Here is a 22,106-nt window from a genome sequence, read left to right as displayed (position 1 = left end):
TTTGATTATTGACAGATCATTCTACAACTTGGAAGGTCCTTGAGTATATTTTGGATAGGGCAAATAACGGATTACTCATATTGTATCTTGAAAATATTTACCAATCACTCTATATACTAAAATGTCTGCTTTGCCCTTTGCTTTTGACCTAGGAAAGAGGATGTACTCACATCATTGAAATTCTGTCATCAATTTGTGTGCTTATATACTATTCTTTAGTGTTCAGTGTGGTAAGGGGTTGGGTTAATCTTCCTGAAAATGTCTGTGATTGGGAGGAATTATATAAGACACAAGTACCCAATGCCCTGTTGTGCTCCAGGCTGGCTATCTTCCTCGAGACTGAGAGAGAACAAAAGGTCTTATCCCATAGTAAGTGCAGTCTGCCAATTTTCAGTTACATTTTTGCTATGTTCTACCACCTAAATATAACTATTGCTTACAAGGTGTATACATTTAATACATCACATAGAGTCCACTAAGTTTTGGAAAATGTAGTCATCTGTGTTCATGCAGATTATTAATTTTATATATTTTTAAATTTTGTCCTCAAAATTCTCATCTATTGCTTGGCAATCTAAGGCTAATTTCAAAGCAGGTGATGCTGAACTTGTGAGTGCTAGATATTTTCAGCAGAGTCTGAAACAACCATTATGGGCACAAAGAAGAGAGTTGACCATTCAATCGTTTTTCCATCAATTTAAACAGAAAAATAAAATGACACTGTATTACAGCTTTCAAACCATATAATGGAAAAGTGCAGAGATTCTCTTTGTTGATTAAGTACAACCAAAAGAGTTCATATAAAATAGATTGCTCATATTCACACTACAAAGGAATATGTTGTTTTTAATTTTAACAAATTCAAAGGTGTGTCATCAGCAGCATTGTTGTAAATTGTACTGTAGTGCAGTTCTTTTTCATAAAAATTCCATACAAATGGTCAATCAATAGTCATCAGCAAAAAATGAAACCCAAAAAACTCAGAAAACAATTAACTAGGAAAAAGATAAAGAAAGAGGTAATGCTGATGCCAAAACAAGTATAATACTGTTGGAACATACAAAAGTAATCCTTATATTTTATACATTTATACAGCATATAAAAGGGATCACTGATTATGCCACTGTCTCTCTTATACCAATTTCTATTTTCTTTGGAAGCAGTTCTTTCCTTTCATCAACACTTCCTAAGGAGTTTCGACAGTTTTGCCCATCCATATATAATTTTGCATACACCGGATTGGAGTAATTTGTTGGCTGAAGGAGAAAAAAAATAAATATAATTTTGTTATTGGTCTTGGCCACATTAATTATTTACTTTCTAGAATGTCCATCTTCCAATCCTAACAATATTTATATGTAATATGTTTAATTTATTTAATAGCAGTTATTTAAATGTCATTTAAATATTATGTTTACAGACTTTAATCAACTCGAGCATGATATTATATAAAGCTTAATTTTATGATTTTCAAGTAACTTGTGAATCTAAGAGCAGCTTTGACATATATAAAAAGACAGAAGAAATCTGTGAAAGCTATGTTCACTGAGACTGTATTATAAAAGCACAAACGTGAAACTAAATTGTCATGTTTTCAGTTTTTATGTTGTCCCTCTTATTGCTACTCCAAGCCTATCAGTAGCAGGTAAGATGTATTTTTTTTTTTTTTTTTTTTTTTTTGAGACGGAGTTCCGCTCTTGTTACCCGGGCTGGAGTGCAATGGCGCGATCTCGGCTCACCGCAACCTCCGCCTCCTGGGTTCAGGCAATTCTCCTGCCTCAGCCTCCTGAGTAGCTGGGATTACAGGCACGCGCCACCATGCCCAGCTAATTTTTTGTATTTTTAGTAGAGACGGGGTTTCACCATGTTGACCAGGTTGGTCTCGATCTCTCGACCTCGTGATCCACCCGCCTCGGCCTCCCAAAGTGCTGGGATTACAGGCTTGAGCCACCGCGCCCGGCCAAGATGTATTTTGAGAAAAGCATTTAATTGTTTGGTGCTTATAATTTTTCAATAGGAACTCAAAAACAAGCAAACAACAAATGTATGTAAGGAAATGTGTTAGTGGAGCAGGCTTTAAAATGAAAGCAATATTTTTGCGTCAAACAACCTATGTGTACTTATTAGAAATATTTTTGGACTTTTTCAAAGAATTGTGACATACAGAGTCATCTTAAGTTTCACAAACACTTATAGCATTTTGAAGTACAACAGAGGCATGCAGTAGTTGACCTCTTTGAGTTGGAAAACATACACATACAATGTTCATTTTTTAACAAACTGCAGTTTATCCCAAGGTTTTGCATAGTGTTTGTTTCTGTTATTGTTTTGATTTGTCTTTCCAAAAATAGTATATTAAATCTTAGTCACAACAAAGAAACATTATAATCTTTGAGCCATGCAAATGAGACAAACATGATAGAAAGTGAGGATGAAAACAGTTGATGGGAAAGAGGATAAGGGAGACAATTCTCATTCCTCGATATCTTGATTTGCATATTTTATTCCTCTTCGGCTTAAAATGAACTGTGTAACTTTAGACAGAACAGCTTTCTCTAAACACCATTTAATTGAAACATGTTTTTTGAGAATGGTTTTGTTAGACTATCTGTAATTTCTCAATATGATGACACATTTTAAAGTACAGACTATTTAACTGCACATCAAATTTGTGCATATTAAATAAAGCTCCATGAGAGAAAATGAATAAAATCAAACAAAAGTTTAAATTTAAATTATTCAGTTTAAATTTCTGGCTGGAGCTTCTTTTCTAAGAGTAACAAATACTCATGTTTGTTAAGTGTCTATAACATTTCCAAATCCAGTAGAAGAGATATATCTACTTAATAGCTTGCCTAAAATGATAACATTTTATATGTACTTTTGCATACACAGAACACATAACATAAGCCTTCAATTTAAATGCTGTTTTGAAGTCTCTTGTTAATTAAAAACTTAATTAAAGACAAGCCTCTAAGTCTAGTAATCAGTCTTTGACTGTGAGGGTTCTGTGATGGAATGGATATGGAATAATGAATATTCTTCTCTCACCCCAGCAGTTAGTGGTCCTTTCAAATCAGAGTTTAGGTAGATGGGCGGCGCTGTGTGTGGAAGCTTGAATGCACTGGGCCCTCCTCCTATGTACCTGGCCTGTACATAAACAGAGAGTTTTAGTTTCTGATCTAATATTATGGAACCATTTTTCTTCAATACAAATAATGTTAATTCCTAAAAATAACATAAAAATACTCTTTGGCCCTAAGCCATTTACAGTGTGTTCATGTTAGCTCTAACAACTTAAAACAAAGATCCAATATTAATATTAATATTGGATCTTTGCTTCATAAGTAGACATTTCTCTCACAAAAGTCTCATTCAGAAAATATTTAGACAGTCCAAGTAAGAATTGGCATGAATTTGGAGATAAAACTAGTAAATATTAAATTTTCTTTTATCAACCCTTCAAATAATTCTGTGGTTACCCACAAAGTCAAATCTATTTTGTTAACTATATTAAGTGTTCTTTTTGATTATAAAATACCATTGAACTAGAAATTTTACCCACTTTGAAAATAACAGAAATGAGTGTTCTAAAAATTTTTCTTCACATGTAATTTATACTGATTGCACTATGCATATTACAAACCCTTGTAACAGAGTGAACACTCTAAAAAATTCATATGATTATTAAAGTTGCTTCAATGTGGCCCTCTGTTTTTCACTACTGTCTAAACCTATTAGAACTAGCTGTTTTTTTTTTTTCTGTAGTTACTCATTAGGCAACAATTAATATTTACATTCAAATATCAGGATTCAGCTAGACTCAGTCAACTAAGTCATATTTGATGCAATTTTCATTAGTCATCAAATTGTTAAATAAATATTTATTGATTATTATGCTCTATGTACATTAAAATCTATTTGGGGGGCACTGAAGCATAGTTTTATCTTGCTAGAGTAAATGTAAAAAATGTTTAAAATGTGGTGTAAAAAGTTATTCTCCTTAAGTGTACAGAATTGGATTAATTTTATCACTAGATATAAAAATGATGAGGGAAAAATGAGAACCCTCCTTCATATGAAAAATGTTTAAAATATATCCTTATTAATATATATGTATAGATTATAAAATACCATTGAACTAGAGTATACTATATAACTCTATTATTTAAGGTGTCTTTCTCCTTCATAGATGTAATAGATTATCAAATATCAGTGTGTACATTATGCATCATCTCTCAACTTCCGTAATATTTTCAAGCAGAAAATATAAAAAGTAAGGTTACCAGGATTTTTTCCTTGAAAAATTTCAGATGTAGGAGTGAATTAATTAATAATAAATAATAAATACAAAATTATGGCTAATTAGAAAAGTATTTTAATATTATCTGATAGTGCACAAGTTATCCATGTGAAAAGATTGATTGATTCTCATAGAAGTTAATATTTGAGCATCAATTGTAGGCTTAGAAAATCTAATCATGGATTCAGAACTAGATTGAATATGTGGGATCCTATTCAACTTCTTCAGGAACACCTGTGACTGTGACTGCAAAATAATTTGCATGTAGATTGGTCACTTTGGATATTTACAATGTAAAAGTGCATTTTCACGAAGTAACTTTCATATGTCAGAAAAATAAATAACTATTCAATAAATAAGTGAATAAACCAAGAAAAATTGTTTCTTCACAGCAAATTGATACTCTTAATTTAGAGAAAAATATTCTAAAATTATCAGAAACAATATTGAGGTAATTCAGTGAAGTGAATCTTCGTAAGTTTTACCGGACAATTGTATCATTTATATGTTTCTCTTAAAAGTTGCCAACCTGAGTTTATAGTAATTAAAAACTAATAAACATTCTTTAAAGGCTGTAGATTGCCAGGCTGTATGTAACAATGAAATGTTTAAATGAGTAAGGATATTATGACAGAAAAATATTTCTCAAAATGATTTAATTACAAAGACGTCTAAGGATACAGCTTATCTGGTTCTTCATTTGAACATTATTGGAAATGACATACTTATTTTGAAAATAAAGTACTTTCCTCTTTTATAGTTAAAAATATACCAACCAAGATTTTTACACGAAGCCCTATGTCTAGTTTGCTAATATCTCAACATATTTGAATAGAGCATTATTTTACATAAGCTACACACATTTATGAGATACTACATTTTGTATGTTTTTATACACATACGTTGCAGAAAAATAAAATCAGAGTATTTTGTATATCTATCATCTCATATATATTTATGATTATTTGTGGTGAGAACATTAAAAATCCTCTTTCCTCTTGCTATTTTGAAATATACAATACAATATCATTAACCACCATCACCCAACTGTGCAATTGAACACCTATACTCATTTCTTTTATCTGTGACTTTGTACTCATTGACAAACATCTTTCTTCCTTTCTTCTCCCCTCTTTACCCTCTAGTAACCACTATTCTAATCTCTACTTTAATATTAACTTCTATAGATTCCACATGTGAGTGAGATCATGTGGTATTCGTCTTTCTGTGCCTGGCTTATTTCATATAACAGTATCCTTAAGTTTCATCCATTAGCTCAAATGAAAGGATTTCTTTCTTTTCTTTCTTTCTTTCTGTCTTCCTTTCTTTTTTTTTTTTTTTTTTTGTCTGAATAGTATTTTCTTTATTCATTGTTGTTGCACACTTAGGTTGATTCTATATGTTGGCTATTGTGAAGAATGCTGCAAAAAACATGGAATACAGATATCTCTTCAACGTACTGGTTTCCTATTATGCATCAATTAAAACCAAAAAATAAATACATTTTAAAAGAATGATGCAATGTCTGAAGCGATGAAAACAAAATTATCTTGTAAGTATCCAGTTCCTACCAAATTAAAACCCCATAGAACCACACTGTATTATACTGTAAGGAATACTGGGAAGGAGGGGGTAGAAAAGAAAATGTCTCACCAAACTACTTGTCAGGCATATTGCTAGAGGCTCTGCATGTACTGGTCTTCTCCTTGGATATGTTTCAATCTTAAAAGTCAGTGGATTTACTATATAATAGACCTTTATCTATCTATAAATCTATCCATCCCCTGAAGAGGATCTAAACAATTTGCTGCAGGTTATCAATACTAAAACATTTTTTAAAGGAGTTTTTGTTTACTTTAAGGGAACAAAGTTAGATAATGGGTCATTTTTCAATAAAAAACAAATAAAAATAAGTAGCATGTTTATAAATGAACTAAGTAAATAAATAGATGTTTCTAAGATGTATTATACTAACTTGCAGCTTCAGGTGAATGCAGTCCATAATTGTACTTTCTCTTTAGAAGAGGCTATATCATTCAACACATACGGAAGTCCTTTATTCTAACTTCAGATAATTGAAAAACTTGGTGAAATTCAGAACCATAAAACAGAGATAAGACTTCAGAATGTCAGTGTTCACTGCCCATTATCTTAAGACGTATTACCTTTGTTGGGTCTATCATAAAGCCAGGATCTAAAAGACCTCCATCGTTGTGATCGTGATCTACCTCATACATGTTATAAGATGGATTGCCAATTTCTACATTTATTCCTCCATTGATAATAGGTTGTCTTCTAATTGTTTTTGTCCTAGAATATATGAACATCAATATGTGTGAGTTTTGTATAAATATCACAACCAAGGTTTATAAAATTATCATATTTATAGATTTACTGACTTATTTTGAAATAAATTGACTATATTACATTTGTTAAGTAACAGGGGAACAAAAAGCAGTATTTTGATAGGCTATTTTCCCGATTGTTTTAACTTAATAAAAACACACTGGAAATAAATACCTCCTAAATAGCTAATACCACATCATCTGAAATTGAATATTTACCAATCATCTTTTTAAATTCTAATTTTTCTCCTTCTTTCTAAAAAGTATCCCAACAAAATAGTGATAAAGAAACTCTAAAATAGATTGTTTTCAATCACTAAGTCACATGACTAGAATTTTGTTTTACATTATTCAGCTACTAACTCAAAAGCTTTCAGTTTCTAAAATTACTTAGTTAAGGCTGAGGACTACAAGGGCAAGCTTGTTACATGGTTATATTGCAAAGTGTTGAAGTCTAGACTTCTAGTGTGTCCATCACCCAAATAATGTAATAATGTACACTGTACCCATTAAATAATTTCTCATCATCTGCCTCACTTTCATTCCTCACCCTTCTGAATCTCCAATAGCTATCACCCTGTACTCTATGTCCATGTGTATACATTCTTTCACGTTGATTTATAAATGAGCACATGTGGCTCTTATCTTTCTGTAGACAACCTATTCCTCAAGATCTATAAGTGAATTTTCAAATAAATTGAAATGATACTTTTAGTGAGGTATAGAGTAAGTGAATCAATGCACTATTTGTGAATGAGATGTACAAATTGGAGATGTACATATGCTTATCAGTATCACAGTATCACTGTATTGACATTACTAATCATACACGTTAATATAATAAGGTGCTCCTCAGAGACCCTTGCTGTTTCAAGGAAAGACAACTGCAAATGTAAAATTCTACTTAACTTCTGAATAATATGATCTCCTGTTAGTTTTGTTAGAGTATATAAATGGACCATTCCATTAACATAACATGGGAGAAGATTTGTCTAATTTATAATCACTTAAAATAAAAGAAAGGTATAAAATGATTTGAAAAACATAGTATTTTACAATTGAAATAACTAAATCATGTTTTAAAAAATAAAAAAAAAATATATGTTTCTGCACCTAGTTGTGTGATTTATTGACTGACTGCTAATCTAGAACGTTGTATCTTACCTTCTTTTTCTTTTACAAAGCACTAAACCAATTACTAAGGTGGTTATCAAAGTCACCAAGAGGACGAGAGGCACAATGATGGCAATGCTTCCTGGAAAATAAATGAGTGAATAGATGAAGGAATAAATAAAATGAAGTAAAAATTGATACAACTAAATACTTCATTGCACCAAATTACATCAATAAAACAAAAATAAGCTTAGCCAAAATGTTTATATTTCTGGTTCATAATTATGTTATTGGAAAATTGCTCTCCTCTTAAATACTTGATCTGCTGAAAATGTTTCTTTACCTTTCATTTATGTGTTGCATTTAAATATCTTGAGATTCGAGATCTGAGTTTTCTGTCAGACTGCTTACTGTTTCCCATCACAGACCTTTACTTGCAATGATGCAAATATATGCTAGTATGTCTTTTTAAACCAACTATGACTGAATAAATATTTACACAGTTTCACTGAGTACATTACCACCCTTAGTTTTGTTCCTTTAGCAATCCAAACTTTCTGGTCATGGGTCTATGTGGCAAGTTATGTGGCAGAAGGAGTATCAGTGTTTGATTAGGATGGACATTGGCCTAAATATTGGTTTCACAACTTACTTGAAATGAGACCTTAAGTAGGTTATTTAAATACTTTGAGGCTCATGCTCTTCAACAGTAAAACAGAGACAAAAAGACCTACCACAAAGGGCAGTCAGCTTGATTCCACAAAATTAGGGGGCGAAAGGGTTCTCTTTCTCATGTTCTAGTTCCTGAATGGTTTTAGCAAAACATAATTTGGGAGCTTGGCTTATGTGGCAAATGTTAATTATTTTCCTTTCTTCCATACATATGAGAATGGTCTTGGGTACTAGCACTAACAGAATAAATCTTCAAAAGTGGTCAGTGAAATTTAGTCCTTGTTTATATACATCAGAGCACAGGGAAGTAGCAAAATGGAGACTTTGTTTTCCATTTATGTAATAGATTGGCAATAGGGTAATCAATTTTTTTAGTCAGTGAGTAGACAGACAAAAATAGCCCATTGCTAATAATGTGACCCACAGGAGAATACACCCAAATGCCATTTATTGTAGGAAGAAAACTGAATACAGAGTTGCCTGATAATAGGAAAGTATGAAGTAGCCAATGTTAACTTTTCTTACTGAAAAATGTCTCGTACACATGAAACAAAGGTTTCTGTCTACTTTGAATAGACCACTGGTTGATATAATCAAGTCAACTTAATCACTAGTTAACCTAAGAAACAAAGCAGCTCAACAACTAATTAAAATTTCACATGGAGATCTCGAATGGATTAAGAACAGAACACTGCAAATTCTTAAAGTATATGAATTTTTCCTGCAAATACATGTGCATGTGAAAGCATCAAGGTAGAAATTAATGGTGATATTATGGACAATAACCAGCCACTTAGAACTTTATTATAAATATATAGATCTGTTTTAATAGCTTTATAGCCAGAGGATATCTGGGTGAGATAATTCATACTGGAGATCACTTGCCAAAATATCAAAAAGGCTTCATTAAGAAAATTTCATGCATAAGATAAGTACCTAATTTAGAACTTTGAGAAATAATCTGCATAAAATAACCACATAACCATCTCTTCTAGCCACTTCTTTAGACACTTTATAAAATGTAAAAGTCATTTTGTTTTTTCATGTAGTTATGAGAACTTAGTGTGTTTGATATTACTATATTATCTCCTTGGTTTTGGGAACATGAACTTTATATGCATCTGTAATTTATTAGTAATTAATGAAAGCAGAAAATCTGGCACGTTGGATGGTAATTAACATTTGTTCACAAGTTTTAAATACCAGCGAACAGCTTGCTTTCTTCATAAACTATGACTTCAGCTGATTGATCATGACTTTATCAATACATTGATTTCATTTTTTTCCCTAAAATTTGTGTAAAATTGGTGGGTGTAAAATACCTATCAATATAATTTTAAGGTATATAAAATTTATTTTCTCTCAGTGCAATTATAAAATATCTTTTAAAATAGATTTTACTTGTTCTACAGTTTGACATTCCTATGAGGTAGAAAGCTGTTAATTAACTGTGATAGAAAACAAGGTTTTTTTTTTTTTTTTTTTTTTTTTTTTTCCCATCACAGATGGCAGTTACAATCCCATATATTACAGCACTGTGTTTAAGAGCCTAGAATTCTGATATGTTTATGTAACCAATCAAGGTAACTACTATAATGCCTAATGTCACTGATAAATAATTCCAGCTAGAAGGTTGGCAAGTTTTTTTTTTAATTTTTAATTTTTATAAAATAATTTTTATTGCTGGAAACTACAGATACTGTTAAAATCATATTATAGATATTATAAAACTAAGTATTTTTCCTAGTAATATATATGGTAGTAAATTTTATACTGTAAATGAAATGATCAAGCCCTATTGCAGGTGATCTTTTTTAACAGTACATTGTCAGTGGATTATTAGAAACTGATTGAAAAAATATACACTCAGTACTTACTAAGGGTGGAGACAATATCTGAATTTTTTCATAAAAATAGAGCAAGTTGTTTTTTGCAACATGGTTCTGAAGGCTCATTATGCAACATTTTTCCATTAGAAGAAAGAACTGTATTTTTATTTTTATTTTATTTATTTTTTATTGCATTTTAGGTTTTGGGGTACATGTGATGAACATGCAAGATTGTTGCATAGGTACACACATAGCAGTGTGGTTTGCTACCTTCCGTCCCCTCACCTATATCTGTCATTTCTCCTCATGCTATCTCTTCCCACCTCCCCACCCCCCGCCCCTCCCCCATTTCCCCCCAACGGACCCCAGTGTGTAGTGCTCCCCTCCCTGTGTCCATATGTTCTCATTGAAGAACTGTATTTTTAAAGTGCTGTGTTGAGCCCCTTTCCGTAGAAGAGCTGGTACAGCATAGCAGTTGAGATAATGGACTCTGGAGCCAGGCTACCTCTATTCAAATCTCAGTTTTATTATTTATTACCAACATATGCTTAGGCATATTAATTGTACTTGTCTCAGTTTATTCATCTATAATATTGGTATCACCATTACTAGCTATCACATAGTGTTATAAGTAGGATTATGCCAATCATAGAAAGTCCTACATACCCTCTGAATAAACAATCAAAATATATGTTCTCATAGCACTCTATGCATGCTTTTATTTTGCACTTTTCACAATACATTGGATCAATTTGTTTTTGAGATCTTTAAGGGCACAATCTGTTTCTCTTTGTTCTGCAAATAGTGCAGTTCTTAGGATATCACAGGGTCTACACATGATTCTTATTTAGCAAGTATATCTCTAGTGCTTGCTATGCTTCAGACCCTCAATATATAAACTCTGTTTCACACTGAGGATAAAAATGACCCTTCTCTCATGTTGCTTGATGTGTAACAGAAGGTGACAAACAAATGGGTTCATTCACTATAGTAGCATGAATACTGTATTAGGGAAGTATGCATTGTTCTCGGAATTTAAGGAGATGCATCCAAAAAAACAGTTGGGCTAGACACTGCTGGAAGGAGATGTGACTGCAATGGAAAGCAGAGGTGAGATTATGGAGTATGTAAGCCATATAAAGCAGATGGGCAGTTGTACTATTGTTTTTTAAAGATAATGTTGAAGAAAATTTAGAAGGTAACAGCTACTGAGTATATTGTTTGATTCAACTTAGGAACGAAAGAGAACGTTAAGAATGGAACTTAAGTGATGATTCGGCAGCCAGCTGAAGCATCACCACCTTTGAGTCATCCATATGGACAGAAGGGGGAACACAGTATAAGAAAATGACCGTGGGTGGGGGGCAGTGAAGAGATTATATGGGGACTGAACTTGAGATCCCTGTGGAATATAGATGATATAGATACAGATATATCAAGCATGCAATGAGACATATGTCTCAAACTTAGGAGATAAATCAAAACTGAGCATAGGAATTTTGGGGAAATAAATAGAGTTGATAAATCATGTCAAGAATCTATGTCTTGGCAAGGAGAGTATATCCAGGACAAGGAGAGTGTCTAGTGATAAACAGAGAGTAAATTAACCAGACAGAATAGAAAGGAAATAATGTCACAAGGAAGACGGGATTGCTTCAAAAGAGGTCGGAGAGAAGCCAGAAGTGTTCAGTCTTATGAAGTTCAGAGGAAGAGAGCATTTTATTTACCGATCAAATTTACAGTAGAATAATAGTAGCATAAATTATATAATTACAATGACTTCATTTGACATAGTGGTCTATACCCTATTCTGAAGTTTATGGTTATAGATGTGTATAAATGTGAGGTATATGCATTTGTTGAAATTAGCATGCTCTCTCTTAAGCATTTTGGTTCACTGTAATGTTAACAGTTATAAAGAAAATATGTTCCCAACTTAGTAAAAGTGATCCAGTCATCTTCAAGAGTCTGCCTATCATTTTGTCCTGGATCTCTAACTTCAGTTTGTACTGCTCTCCCCCTTGTCCTCCTGAAGCCAGCACACGGGCCTTCTTTCAGTCTGCTGGACATGTACAACTCTTTGTCGCTCCACAGTTGTACCTGCTGTTCCTTATTCGTGTACCTTGATCCTCAAGTCTCAGCTGAAGAGGTATCACCACCTCAGAGAAATCACTCCTGGCCTTACTTTTCCCATGACATTCTCTATCTTTGCCCTTTTCGTCTTTTTTGGTTTTGCTTCCTTTACAGACCAATAAAAATTTACAATTACTTTATACATTTGAAAATTTCCTTTTTTATTTGCTTGTTTTATTGCTGTTTACTCCATTAGAACCTCAGCTTCATGAGAAGAGGCACTGTTTGACCTCCTCACTGTCCTGTCTCTGGGATCTAGTGCAGTATTTGACACTTAGCAGAGACTTGATAAACATTTGCTTTGGGAGAAGTGGAAAGAAGACATTCTTTTCTTGAATTTTGCAGTTATATTTCTATATGTGCAAATGTACAAATTCTGGTATCATATAACCAGTTTATTTTAGTACTAAAACATAATAGATGATACAAAAATGATAAAGACAAAGTAGAAAAAGAGATACAACGACCCCCTAACAGATATCTTGCCTCTATTGTCACTATAGGAAAATAGAGCATCCCTACATTACTGCCCCACAAATGCTGAGTATATTTTTATCTTTCATAATTTCAGCAGATACAACAAATAGCACAATTCAAACACTGAGCATTCAATGCTCAATTTTATGTGAGTTTTAAAATTTACATAAATTTAAAATAGAAGTATTCAATGAATATTTTATCATCCTGACTTTAAAGCTCTTGAAAATATCTTCAGAAGAGTTAGACTAGATTTTTAAAATGGAACCTGAGCATCAAGCCCTAGATAATAGACTTGCCTAGTTCCACAAGCTGCTTTTAGATATTTCAAACACCAAGAGTCAGTAAACATCACTACCATTATTCAGAGATGATTATGAAAGCCATGCACAAATCAGAAAGGTGAATCTTTGTGTAAATTGAGGCTAATTAGGCAGACAGAGGCAGTGTATTCTGGACTATGCCAACCAAGGCCCACTGATGATTGAAATGCAGATTTGAAAACATATTTCTAAAGTTTCATCTTTCTTATTGGGCAGATGACTTCTGCTCAAGTTTGGGGAAGGTTTGACAACCATTCAAAACTACTAAATTTTACCCCAAAGCATAAAGGTAATCATATTTGGTGGGAAAGGTCAGTTTAACTACCTTTTCCCTTCTTTCAGAGCTACTGAGACAAATTTCTCTAAGCATAAATGTCTGATGATAGGCATCTAATAGAGTCATTATTTGGTCAAGTTTCTCAAGTCGGTGATAATTTGACATTTATGTAGCTAACAGTCCTTTCAAAATGCACTAATATTTCTATTAAATTTCATGACTTTAAATCGGTGATGGGAGAAAGAGCTTCGGTGTCATTGGAAAAGGGTTACAACTGTTTGCAACTCTTTCCCCTATTTGATGTTCTTAACTTTAGCGCTATTGCACGTAATTAAAACCAGTTCCTTACATTTGCCCATGCAAATCATTGAGAACCCACTCTCTAACAGAAACACCTGGAGCATTCTAGCTCCAAACCATTTTCCAAACACCAAACATTTCCTTTGTGGATGGTGCTAACACAAAATTTCCAAATTCAATACACATTCTACACTATTTCTTGTCAGAGGGTTTAAAAAAATTTTTAAATTGTTTTTGATACTCTAAAAGACTGTGTATCTTCTTTATATTTGATCATTGAGAAACCACCATCGGAAAGGCCAAAGCATCTTTTCAACTCCCAGTTTATAAATGCACCATGCCCTACAGGTTGATAGCTTCAAATGCATTTCTTTCATTAAAAATGCTCTTAATAAGCTTCCCCCCGCCCGTTTAAAAAAAAGAAAAAAGAAAAAAAATGCTCTTAATGGTTGCTTTGAACTGTTCATAAAATTATATATAAATTAGTACACCTCCAGAGTTATTACTGGTAGTATATTTGAGCCCTAAATCCTGGGAAGAGACATAAAGCATATTTTCTTTTTTCTTTTGCGTATCAAATTGGGCAAGACACATTTTGCCACCTCTAACCTTTTATCAACCAATACTCCAAATCCCAGTGTGGTAATCCTACAATTATATGCTCATAGCTTCCCTGGGGCCTCTCCCTTCCCTGACCTAAGGAGAGCACAGAAATTCTAAGATCACCTCAAAGTGCTCCATAACCAAAAATCACTCATCTCATCTTTCCAAATTTAAATATTCATGTCCAGGCTGTTTATTATAGACCTATTTTCAATTTTTTGAAGATGCCTAGGCTTATTAATAAACCCAAATTAATCTCTAAATTAGCAAAATTTGGACAATTATATCAAAACTGTCTGGGGGCAGAGACAACAAATGGGTATGTCAGCAAACATGGAACACCTGCTTCTAGGATACAAAAATAATACATTTTATACATTAATAGTCGTTTTCCTTTTTCACTAACTCTGAAACAGTATGCTTTTTGCTTGTTTTTATGAAATCCTTCCCCCCAGCAGTAAAGGACTAGGGAAAAATTGCTAAGGTAAGCAATCTTCCTTCAAGGATATTACATTTTCCTTTGCAAATTGATATACACGAAACAGACATTGCAAATTTTTCAAAGGTTTTTCACTCATGGTCAAATTAATGACAGTATGTGTGAATTTCAGACATTTATTTTGAAGAACTTTATAACATCATTTCAGGTCGTCTGAAACCATACACAGACACACAGTGATGATGCAGACCCACCTGACCCTAAGGCTGTGGCTGCACAAAAAAGATTAGCGAAAATGTTGATCTATATTTTAACATACTTCAAACTGATAGTTTAAAGATAGAGAAACAGTAAATCAACTTATATCTTTATTAAGAATTGCTTGTTAACTTACTTTCAGACTAAAGTCTGGTTTTTACCCCCACGGCACATTGAAATGCATTCCAAGACAATACACTTTGCTCTAGTTAAAACATGGAATTATTTTTCTTCCTGAAGCATTATCACATCCATTGTGATATCTGCAACTTTTGTAGCTGATGAACATTTTGAAGGAAACGCTTTTATTAGATTAGCAGATGTGATTCTGAAAACTCCCCAAATCTGAGATAAACTCTCCCAGCCTAAAGAAACATGTACATCCTGGATCCTGTAATTAGATGTGAGCTCAGTGCTTCCTCGTTCAAAAACACCTGATAGCAGTGAATCTCTTATAACATTCCATGAAGAAGACTTTCTAAGACTCACCTCACTCAATGACATAAAAATTATTTGTATGCAATGTACAAAATATTAATCTGAGAAACTTACTTGTGCTGATATGATCAGACTTGCTGCTTTTGGGGGCTGGTCTTTCACACTGTGTGCCTGACCAGTTGGCGGAGCATCTAAAAATATCCAAACAACAACAAAATAGATCAGTGAATAACAAAGCCCACAAGTCTGCTAATGCAATAATTTTAACCAAGTGAAATGTTATAGGAGCCAGGCATTACAAATCCATGAAAATTAGGTAGGGATTTCTGCTAATTTCTTGCATATTGTTAGTATGCTGTGTGTAACTTTCACTGGACTTTGTTAAAATACTTTTTAAAATTTAGGTTTATAGTTATTTTACTTATTCTGCGTTAAACTTAAAATTGACATATTTCATAGCAGTATTAAAATCTTGATGTATTGGAACTTAATTTGAGAGTTATGGAAATTTACAAATGGCCACTTACAAAAATTGAGTTTGCATATTAAGCAAATCCTTCTGTAAGTTTTTGTGATTTGTTTTTCTGGTTTTTCTAAGTCCAAAGAGGAACTAACTACTGAAAGGGCAATAGTCACCTGTCTCATAGTTCAAGCTGTAGAGTTTTTACTCTCCTAACCAGAGATAACAAAATACAGTGCTTTCCCATTTTAAATCACACTTCCATTAACATTAAGTCAAGAGAATGTGCCCAAATTTTTGCTGGGAGGAGTTGTTTTCCCGTATAAGTACTATGACATTATGATAAGAAGTAGTAGAAGACAAGAATAATAGATCTGATTATAAGTTATTATTTCAACAGAAATTGCAACTATGAAATTAGCTAGTTGCATCAAAATAAATGCTGGAACAGTTTTAGTTGTGTTTAAACAATGTCTATTGGCTAACATAAGATGCCGCTGTGCATCTGCCACAGGAAATCCACAGAGAAACAATTTAATTGGCTTCAGTTTGTAGTTAAAATGACTGTCAAATACCACCATATCAAGAATAGCTGTACACAATTAAAAAAACGGCTTCCAGAACCATTCTAAGTTAATCTCTCTGAGCATGGTGGGCCAAACTAAATAACTGCAATTTCAATGTCTCTGCCAATTCTTGGATAGCCAATTTTGATATCTGAGGCTTCTTCATGAACCGAGCTTCTGTGATGCCACACGAATTATTTGTGATAGTGATAAAAACAGTATTGGCTGTCCTAAATCATGGGCAAATTCTCATCAAATCGTTATTACTGACAAAGTCAAATAATAAACATAAAAATATGTTTCAAATAAGCATATATAAACTTGAACATAAATTGGCAATGAGGTTACTGTTAGATAAAGGAGTTATTTAATTAATAATGATAAATTTAAAACTATGATTATGGAGCATGATTTAAATGAAAATTAATAAATTATTAATATTATACTTCAGGTCATGACTTGTGCATTAGCGCTTTTTTTGTTGTTAGGTTATAAAAAGCTTAAACATTATATAATTTTCTATACATCATGTTTATTATAAACCATAATGCAAGTAAATTATTAACATAGATAAATACATTTAAGGCTAAGTCTATGACACTGTATACTAAAGTGAAGTAATAAAATGAGCATATTTTCGAATTATTAGAATAAAGTGAACAAATGAAATCATTGTGTTTTTTTCTTTTTAATTTGTAGTATTTGCAGATGAATAATCTAGAAAAAGGTTCCAATTCTTCACATATTTTAATCATTGGCCAGTCCACACATAGTTCAAAATAATATATTTGGGAACATTTTGCAAACATGTTTTTGGACTGAATTCTGATTGTGAAATGCTTTTTGTGTTATGTAGCTTTACATCTGTCAATTCTTTCTAATTTACTCCAAGAACATTTCACATGCTCCACAGAAAACCTAATGCTGACTGCTTAGTTATTTCATTATGTATTAATAGCTGTTGTGTACAAGTCTACATGTGTGCAATTATTTTGAATTATTGCTGGAAATATCAAAATTTACTTTTCACCTTATCTCATTTAAAAGAAAAAAAAAAAAAACTAAATCAGGTTCAGCTTAGATAAGATAAATGGCCCAAGGCATATTTCATTGTGTTACTGAGAAAAGAACTGCTGGGGCTTATCATTACACTTTCTGAAAAGTTTTGAAGTCAGAATGTGGAATTGCTTGGGAATTAGTAGATTAAATGCTACTTGACCATATTATGTTCTGACATGAACATCATGTATTTTTAATAATTTATAAAGTAATTGTATTTTGAGATCTCCAACTTAGCAGAGATTTTTAAATAAAGAGGATAAGGATAGCGTGATTCTTAGTCCAAACTCTAGAATAATTTAAGTAGCATAGGTATTTATTAATATTACAGTATAATTCTCTAATTTATCCATGGTTTTGAATCCAATATTTACGATAGATAAAAGAAGTCACCTGCTAGTGGTCATAATCCTCCTCTCTTTTAAATTGTAGGAGCCCATTTAAATTCATAATCTTTAAAGAATATTTTACTTATTATATATTGGGGGAAAAAACTCAAAGACTGTACTGGAGAAATAATTAATTTTAAGAGTTATACATCTTAATGTGCTAATGATCACTATACCATTCTCTTTATGCTCCTTACAAAATAATGTTTTATGGCCAGAGATAAAGTATGTTCCACTGTTCTGCATTCATCTCAGTCTTAAAAAATTCTCTTTTGAGTTATTAAATAGAAATCATTATTCTTGTTGCCTACCTTACAAAATTATAACTTAAGGCATTTGCTGCTCCACAAGTTCCTCCAGCGGTTGATTTAGGACCAAGTATCCATAAATCTTCATACTCTAAGTGGACTACAGTGATCAAAGCCATTAATGGCAGAGGATTTAAGAAATACAATATGTGGAGATCATCAAAATTTCCTGTCCAGTTCCCCACTAAATTATTTGCATAGCCATGCTGAATATAATTTCTCTGGTATCTATCTCCTTTTTTATTATTACTTAAGCAAAATCGATAGTCCATACTCTGGTCATCTTTAATCTGTACTATTGAAATACACTGTTCCTTGCTATTCATCTGGGGACAATTATCTTCATGTAAGCCCTGCATGCCCCCCCTAGGCAATCTGTTCTTATTTTTTCTTCTCATCACAGCAAACAGCTCTGTATCATTCATGTTAAAATTGTAGATGTTTCCCACTGCCCTTAACCTTAGGACAATGAAAATCAGCTTCATCTTATGTGCTGATCACTAAAGGGCTGTAAATGATTTAACATTTTAAACAATTCCATGAATTTTAACTAAGCATCATTGGATCAGGAATAGATGGATGGACAGATAGATGGGTAGATAAACAGATACTTATTGACTATTCAAATAATTGTTTATCCTTCTTTCTTTACATTATCAAATGAAAGCATTGCTCTTAGCAGTTTCCTGCTGTCAATAGCTGCATGGTAAAGAGTATTGCCTTAACATTCTTTGACTTCTCTTTTTTCCTAGGCCATTGGCACTGGAAAAAAAAATAAGATTAATACTAAATTGTTTCCTTAATCTTATTCTTCCACTTCCACTATAGTTGTATGTTATGTGCTCTTAATGACAGTATGTTTTATGGTATTCCCTTTATGTTCTAGGCTAGAATAATGATTATGAAAAATGGGAAATGTTAAAATTCAGATTCTGAGGCCCCCCATTTTCCTTAAGCAACTTGAGATTGTGGCCAGCATTCTTCATTTTAACAAGGTGAATCTGATGCAAATAATTCACAAGTCACACTTCAAGAAATATTTGATATACATCATATTACTATATTTTCACAGGCTTTATTCTTATGGCAAATATTCATTTTTTTATTAGTAGAATAAGAATAATAATATACAAGCCCAGCATAATTACTCAAAAGATGAAATAATCTAGATAGAAGTTCCCTACAGAGTACCTGGAGTGGGCTTATTGATTTATTGTCATTCTCATCTGCATGTTACTGTATGATACACATGGTTAGTTAATTTGTCGTGTCCCTGAGCAGTCCGTACAATTTTGTATAGCTACAATATTTTTTGTTTCAATTATAATTTTCTGTGGCATAGGGGAATAACTTTGTATAAAATCAACAGTGTACAGATACTACTAGGAAGCACAATCAACACTTTTAGAATACCAAAATAAGCTTGGCTTTTGTAAGGGGACAAAATATAGTCTTTAAAATGAAAGTTATTATATATAAGGGGACAAAATATAATCTATAAAATGAGTGTTATAACATTTAGTAGCACAACTGTGAGACATATATTTAAACTCTTAAATAATAACTCTGAAATAGTAATTATTACAAAGAAAATAAAATGAGATTTAAAACACTGAAGGTATATTAAAATCTTTAGATATTGTCTTTCCTGTAACAATGGTCAATTTATATGAACTGCTCTTGTCATTTTGCAGAAATGTGGTCTAGAGCCATCCACTTTGGGAGAACTTCAAAATAACATAATGAGATTAATATCTGCTCTCTCTTTTCATCAAATTTAAAGGTCATGGGACCCTTCCAACCATAATGAAATTCAAAGGTGAACCTTAAAGCAGTTTAAAATTGAATTTCTCCTCTTATATATATGTGCAAGGTTGCCCTTATTAGCCATGATGATGGAGGCATTCAGGAAAAAAAAAATGTTTTAATATACCCTTTTTTTTTTTCTCTACACAGGAAAAAAAAGTGACACAAAGGGATTAAGAAGCCTTGGAAAAATTTTTTATGGTTGCATGCATGTCTTAATGCTCTTAAAATCTCATTCAATAAAAATTAAAAATATGATTACAGGTTATGAAGCAATTTATGCCAAAGTATTTTCATACAGCAAGGAAAATCAGAAAAACTCAAAGTTACATGCAAAATACTTTTTTTTCTGAATAACTAATCAAATTACACTATTTTGGTGATGAGAATACAACTACCTGTATATAATATTTCCAACTTGAAAGATCTACTCTCTCTGTATTCACCGTATCTTTTATACACACTTCTCTGGTAGATAGCAGCACTACAGGATGCAAAAAAGCAGAAAACCAAAAACCCTAGCATTTTGGGACAGATACTTAGATATTTATTCATCTACTTAACTTTAAAATCTTTCCATCTGTTATTGTTTTGCAACAATAGATAAAATTACTGTAGGTAATTTTTAAATTCTTAGATAAAATTATTTCATGTATACATAAGGATTCTTAATTTTTATAACATGCCTAAAAATGTTCTATCTCAACTTTCATGTGAAATGTTCCATGAATTCAGTTAATATTTACTAAACGTTATGCTAGATCCTAGTACAGGTATTTTCATATAAAAATATATTCATATCTAACTTCTATTAGAATCCTATGAGTATACATTATACACTGCATGAAATGAGGAATTTTATATTCAAATAATCCACCCAAAGAAGCAGAAATAAGTAGTAGCAGAAATAAAATGTGGCATTATTATTTAATCATTGTTTTAGATGGCAATGCCATGATTCTTTTAATTCAATACGTAAGTAGGAAAAAAATGTTTTTCCTTACTTTCCTATGCCCAGAAGGGTACAGACTCTTAATTTAAATGTAAACATATTATTTTAAAAAATGCATTTATTTCCATTGTAAAAGTGTAAGAATTACCACACTGCCTTGGACCTGCGGTCAGCTATGCCCAATAACCTGTCTCTGGCAGTGGCAGTGAGGGACATATTAATACACTTCTTGAAATTAACTTCACATTTTTGTGGAGTTCCAAAATACTATAGATGTATCTAATATATCTTTAAAGATCTATCATTTATAAATTCATCTTAAATGTATACACATTAAATATACCCTTATTATGTCTCAATTCATACAGTTTTGAATACCTACAGCCAGATACTATATATTTCATTCATTTGGTATTTTTTCAATAGATGCTTTAGCACTATAATTTCTATTTCTTCAATACTGTTCTCAATCCAAATTTGACTGTTACATTTCAAATGACAATAGATTTTTTGCATTATTTTATTCAAATAGCCTAAGGTAGTATTTTAAATTTATTTGTATTGTAATAAATTTACTTGATTCAACTATATAATAATACACTATCATGCCTAGTTTGTTGTTGTTGTTGTTGTTTTTGTTGTTGTTTTTTGAGACAGAGTGTAGCTCTGTTGCCCAGACTGGAGTGCAGTGGCACAATCTTGGCTCACTGCAACCTCCACTTCCAAGGTTGAAGTGATTCTCTTGCCTCAGCCTCCGAGTAGCTGATACTACAAGCACATGTCACCATGTCCAGCTAATTTTTTTATTTTTAGTAGAGATGGAGTTTCACCATATTGGCCAGGCTGGTCTTCAACACCTGACCTGTGATCCGCCGGCCTTGGCCTACCAAAGTGCTGGGATTACAGATGTGAGCCACCACACCCAGCCTATGATGCTTCATTTTAAACTACTACATTAAATATTTGTTAACTAATACTGTTAAGATCGGTAAGTAAAACCTAATCAGAAACTCTTTCTGATTAAACTCTCTCAATATTAAAATAAGATTATTTTAA

At 32.3% G+C, this 22,106-nt stretch overlaps 1 protein-coding gene across 3 annotated transcripts in view; it reads right to left on the bottom strand.

Moving 5' to 3' along the window:
- Positions 1 to 308: 308 nt before the first annotated feature.
- The window catches only part of LRP1B (LDL receptor related protein 1B), a 1,884,038-nt gene continuing 1,862,240 nt past the window's right edge, over positions 309 to 22,106 (bottom strand). For all 3 annotated transcript variants that reach the window (XM_003921997.4, XM_074399735.1, XM_074399736.1), the window contains 5 exons: positions 15,625 to 15,701; positions 7,813 to 7,903; positions 6,469 to 6,613; positions 3,052 to 3,150; positions 309 to 1,256 (listed from right to left, as the gene is read on the bottom strand). In XM_003921997.4, the coding sequence (XP_003922046.1) occupies positions 1,116 to 1,256; positions 3,052 to 3,150; positions 6,469 to 6,613; positions 7,813 to 7,903; positions 15,625 to 15,701 (553 nt within the window). In that variant the 3' untranslated portion in view covers positions 309 to 1,115. The remainder of the gene's footprint in view (positions 1,257 to 3,051; positions 3,151 to 6,468; positions 6,614 to 7,812; positions 7,904 to 15,624; positions 15,702 to 22,106) is intronic.

This window comes from Saimiri boliviensis, chromosome 5, assembly GCF_048565385.1.
Source record: "Saimiri boliviensis isolate mSaiBol1 chromosome 5, mSaiBol1.pri, whole genome shotgun sequence".
Taxonomy (NCBI): domain Eukaryota; kingdom Metazoa; phylum Chordata; class Mammalia; order Primates; family Cebidae; genus Saimiri; species Saimiri boliviensis.
The sequence above is the reverse complement of the archived record's forward strand: the minus strand, read 5'-3'. Positions and strand labels throughout refer to the sequence as shown.